The following is a 5,839-nucleotide window of genomic DNA, read 5'->3' as shown; positions in this document are numbered from 1 at the left end:
TTACCTTTTATTACAGGGTTTATTTATAACAGGGTTTATCATAACAGGGTTTATCATAACAGGGTTGATTAATAACAGGGTTTATTACTAACAGGGTTTATTACTAACAGGGTTTATTAATAACAGGGTTGATTAATAACAGGGTTGATTAATAACAGGGTTTATTAATAACAGGGTTTATTAATAACAGGGTTTATCATAAGTGGGTTTATTAATAACAGGGTTTATTAATAACAGGGTTTATCATAACAGGGTTTATTAATAACAGGGTTTATCATAACAGGGTTTATTAATAACAGGGTTTATTAATAACAGGGTTGATTCGTAACAGGGTTGATCCGTAACAGGTTTACAATAATGAACAAATCCCTATTTAGCTTCTACATCTGCGTAGAGGAAAATTTTATCTGTAAGAAGTAAGATAACTGGTTATTTAACAATTATTAGTTTACATGGTTTTCCAGAATATTGTTTTTGTTCAACTGTGTTACCCACTCCAGTCAACAGATGGCGACGTGAGTCTTTCAGGTGATGCCTCTTGCGTGACGTATAATGTAGTGGACGGGACGTTTTTTCTACAACAACAATTCATCCACCTCGGTAGCGTGCTAGCCAACATAAAACCACAACGTTGAAGCTCTTTGGGCCATTTTTGTTTATATTAACCTCAGTGTTTTAAACACACTGTCTGCGTATTTACTACTTACTCCATTTAATGTGCTATTTATGTTATTAGCTAAGTAACACTCGGCTAATGCTAACTAGTTTACTTGCTAACATCCTCGACCATGAGCTCCCGCTACTTCCCCCGTTCTGAAGAAGAGGTCTGTTGGACGGAGAAAGAAGTTCTTGTGAAAGAGGAGAAGGAAGAGGAGGCTTTCACAGTTAAAAAAGAGGTAGAGGGTGAGGCTGTTACAGTGAAAGAAGAGGAGAAAGACGTGAAAGAGGAAGAATTTATAGTGAAAGAAGGGGATGAATCTTTAAGCGTGAAAGAGGAGGATGTAGTTATTGGAATGAAGGAGGAGGGGGAGATTACCGTCCCATTGGAGGAGACTGGAGATCTGATCAACACCAGTGAGTACTGTCGTAAAAACAGTGGCACAAACTCTGTAGTTGTTGAAGTAATGTGTCGCGTTAAAGACTGCGGTCAGGTGAGCCGTCATTCGCAAAACTTCCGCGTGAATTTTTTTAAGCGAAGTGACAACACTTTACGGTACAGTGTGTTTTCTGTGAGGGGAAACGGAGTCGGATGTTCTCTAATGCTCAGATAGAAACGACAGCTACAAATTATTACAAGCAAACAGTTTCACGCACACGTATTCAATCTTCCATAATCAAAGTGATACCAAATCGTTTAGTTCATTTTCGTACCTTATCAAAAATGACTTTGACATCACGGGTAGAGTGATGCTGCAGTAGCCTAACGTTGGCGCTGTTTAGGAAATGTTAAATGATCAAAGCAAGATGTGTTTATGATGTCATGACACACAGAACGATCTAAATGAGCTTGATATGTTTTCAGAATATCATTAATCCAGTGTGATGACCATTGCTAACCATACGATGTCCATTTTATGTCATCTTAAAATATGGGTTAATATAATTGCTAATTCTATATTACAGTTAACGTTGAAGTAAAATTGGATGGTAAACAATTTGTCACGTCTGCCATCAGTACATCCCTAATCCATTGTCATTAACATTGTAATGTATAACATGCCCATATGACAGCTACAACATTGGAAAAACACTTGTTTACTGTACATTCGGGAAAGTATTCAGACCTTTACTCAGTACTTTGTTGAGTTCTAGGTTATGTCAGAAAGATAGAAGTTGTTTCTGAATAACCTAAAACATGGGAAGCCTCAAGTAATAATGAGAGAGAGATGGAACAATAGAAATGTATAAAAATCACGAGACGTGAACAACCCTTACAGTTGATCAAAGCATTCTAAAGACAGAAATGATGCCGCATACAAGGCCCGTCAGAACAATCCCTCCTTGCCATTGGGAACCAAAAGCCTACTAATTTAAATATCATAAAAGCATTAAGACAAATTCAAGTTATGAAGAGTATTTTCCAAACTATTCTCATGAAGTGTTTAACGTCCTTAAAGGCCAAGGCACACTGAAGCTGTTGTGGGGGCCCAACGCTCAAGACACTTTATGTTGGGGTTTCCTTTATATTGGCAGTTACAACACTTTATGTTGGGGTTTCCTTTATATTGGCAGTTACAACACTTTATGTTGGGGTTTCCTTTATATTGGCAGTTACAACACTTTATGTTGGGGTTTCCTTTATATTGGCAGTTACAACACTTTGTTGGTTTCCTTTATTTTCACCCACTTTTTGTCCCCGGACACAGCGCTGGATCGAACCTGGCTCTGTAGTGATGGCTCAAGCACTGCCCCACGGATCATTTTGGACCTGAATACATGTCAACAATCCTTCCCCTAATGATGACCATATTCTGCCAAAGGACACTTCTATGGATTACATTTTGTTAAAAATCCCCCCCAAAGTCACGCTTTGTGGACATTCTAATCAAGTTTTACATTGAATATGTTGTTTTTAATGTAGGAATTGTTAAAGGGAGGTTACGGCAATTTTTACAGAGTCCAATTAACTCGTGGAAAGCATTTTTATGTCTGTGTGTGTAGCATGAATAAAGTTAATGTTTCGCGAGCCAGCGCTAACTAGCGTTGGTGAAATGAATGGAAGTCTACAGGTAGTCTATGCACTAACAGTAGGTACCAGAATGTCGCTGTATCTGTAAGGTGTTTACCATGGATCAAATGCCGCCTATGACACTGATTGAAATACTGTAGTCCATAATATCTGTTGACATCTACTGGAAGCCCTATTAACCTGTTGGGGCTAGGGGGCAGTATTTTCACGGCCGGATGAAAAACGTACCCAATTTGAAAAGGTTACTACTCTGGCCCAGAGACCTGAATATGCATATTATTAGTACACTCTGAAGTTTCTAAAACTGTTTGAATGATGTCTGTAAGTATAACAGAACTCATATGGCAGGCAAAAACCTGAGAAAAAATACAAGCAGGAAATGAAAATCTTGTGGCTGTACTATTTTCAAGTCATTGCCAATGGAACACACAGTGACAAACGATTCATTTTGCACTTCCTAAGGCTTCCACTAGATGTCAACAGTCTTTAGAAAGTTGTCTGAAGCGTCTATGATGAACAGAGACCGAATGAGAAGGAATGGGAGTTGATGTCCCTGGGATGACATCACTTCATTGTTGCGCGTTCATGTGAGATGAGACCTTGTGTTCCAAAACGTTTTTCAAGACACAGGAAAGGTTCGGTTGAAATATTACTGACGTTTCACGTTAAAATGGCCCTAAAGATTGATGCTATACAACGTTTGACATGTTTGAACGAACGTAAATAGATTTTTTGGGGGGCTTTTCGTCGTGACATTTCCCTCTCGTGCCCTATATTTTGAGTAGCCTACTGAATGCGCTAACAACATGGAACAGCATGGAGTTATTTGGACATAAATTATGAACTTTATCGAACAAAAAAACATTTGTTGTGGACCTGGGATTCCTGGAAGTGCCTTCTGATAAAGATTTTTAAAGGTAAGTGAATATTTCTAATGTTATTTATGATTTTAGATGATTCCAACATGGCGGCTATCTGTATAGCCTAGTGTATTTTTCTGAGCACAGTACTCAGATTATTGCAAAGTGTCCTCTCCCAGTAAAGTTATTTTGAAATCTGTCAATGCGGTTGCATTCAGGAGATGTTAATCTATAATTCTTTGAATAACAGTTTAATATTTTATCCACGTTTTATGAGTATTTTTGTAAATTCACCGGCAGTTTTGGGGGAGATACATTTTCTGAACGTCACGCGCCGATGTAAAATGCTGTTTTTGGATATAAATATGAACTTGATAGAACAAAAAATGCATGTATTGTCTAACATAATGTCCTAGGAGTGTCATCGGATGAAGATCATTAAAGGTTATTGCTGCATTTAGCTGTGGTTTTGGTTTTTGTGACATATATGCTTGCTTTGAAAATGGCTGTGTGTAATGTTTTGTCTATGTCCTAACATAATCTAACTTTATGCTTTCGCCGTAAAGCCTATTTGAAATCGGACAACGTGGTTGGATTAAGAGATGTTTATCTTTCAAATGTGAGAAATTGAAATTATTCGATTTTTGCTGTTTTGAATTTCGCGCCATGTATCTTGTCAAGCAATCTCGTCACAGGGATCAGAACGGGAAGGGGTGGACCCAAGAGGTTAACTGCAATCTGAGAGGTATTCCATTGATTTCCCCAAAGACAGGCATTTTAAATGGTGTCACCTCCAAAAAAAGAATTCTGGATGGATTCTCCTCGGGTTTTCGCCTGCTATATCAGTTCTGTTATACTCACAGATATTATTTTAACATTTTTGGAAACTTTAGAGTGTTTTCTATGCAATACTACCAATTACATGCATATCCTAGCTTCTGGGCCTGAGTAACAGGCAGTTTACTTTGGGCACCTCATTCATCCAAACTTCCGAATATCTCTCCTTAGCCAGAAGAAGTTATTATAGAGCTCTGCTCAGCCTATAAACATGACATTATATATTATTATAGAGCTCTGCTCAGCCTATAAACATGACATTATATATTATTATAGAGCTCTGTTCAGCCTTAAAACATGACATTATCTATTATTATAGAGCTCTGCTCAGCCTAAAAACATGACATTATCTATTATTATAGAGCTGTGCTCAGTCTAAAGACATGACATGATTTATTTTTATAGAGCTCTGCTCAGCCTATAAACATGACATTATCTATTATTATAGAGCTCTGCTCAGCCTATAAACATGACATTCCATGAGAGCAAGATTCTAGTTGGAACTCTACATATTTTGATTTTCAAATTACACCAAGATTCTTTTAAATTAGACATTTTTTGTAAACTGGCCTATGGTTATTGGGGGATGTGATTTGGATTCAACCTCCTAGCAAGACAGTTGTATCATGTGGAGGTTTCATTCAGGTCTCTATTTAAATAAACACTCTGTCTTTGGCAGGAGAAAGACCAGACTTGGAGGAACCAGAGACGTCCAAACCAGCAAGACGACACCATTGCTCCCACTGTGGAATGATTTTTAACCAGTTAAGGTGTCTGAAACGACATGAGAGAATACACACAGGGGAGAAGCCTTTCCAATGCTTCCAGTGTGGAAAGTGTTTTTCCTTGTTAGCGAGCATGAAAAGACATGAGAGGATACACACAGGGGAAAAGCCTCATCACTGCTCCCAGTGTGGAAAGAGTTTTTTCTCATCAGGGTGCCTGAAAAGACATGGCATGACACACACAGGAGAAAAACCTCATCACTGCTCCCAGTGTGGAAAGAGTTTTAACCGGAAAGAATACCTGAAAGAACACGAGAGAATACACACCGGGGAGAAGCGAGATAAACCTTTCCAATGCTCTAAGTGTGGAAATAATTTTTCGTTGTTAGCGAGCTTGAAAATACATGATAGAATACACACAGGGGAGAAGCCTCATCACTGCTCCCAGTGTGGAAAGAGTTTTAAGTTGAAAGGACAACTGAAACAGCATGAGATAATACACACAGGGGAGAAGCCTTACCACTGCTCCCAATGTGAAAAGAGTTTTGCGTGGTTGGGTCACATGAGAAGACATAAGAGAATACACACAGGAGATAAGAATGTAGGCTGCTGAACAGTCAGACATAGGACAGATGCTTGCTGCTGAACAGTAGGACACAGAACAGACAGTTGTGAAGAGGGCACGACAAAGCCTATTCCCCCTCAGGAGACTGAAAAGATTTGACATG

General features: G+C 38.6%; 1 protein-coding gene across 1 annotated transcript; it reads left to right on the top strand.

The window, feature by feature from the left end:
• Positions 1–450: 450 nt before the first annotated feature.
• Positions 451–5,839, top strand: LOC115178225 (zinc finger protein 502-like). Its single transcript, XM_029739322.1, has 2 exons — positions 451–1,074; positions 5,066–5,839. The coding sequence occupies exons 1-2, from the start codon at positions 789–791 to the stop codon at positions 5,722–5,724; spliced, it is 945 nt and encodes a 314-aa protein (XP_029595182.1). The 5' UTR covers positions 451–788; the 3' UTR covers positions 5,725–5,839.

Source organism: Salmo trutta, chromosome 38 (assembly GCF_901001165.1).
Source record: "Salmo trutta chromosome 38, fSalTru1.1, whole genome shotgun sequence".
Taxonomy (NCBI): Eukaryota; Metazoa; Chordata; class Actinopteri; order Salmoniformes; family Salmonidae; genus Salmo; species Salmo trutta.
The sequence above is the reverse complement of the archived record's forward strand: the minus strand, read 5'-3'. Positions and strand labels throughout refer to the sequence as shown.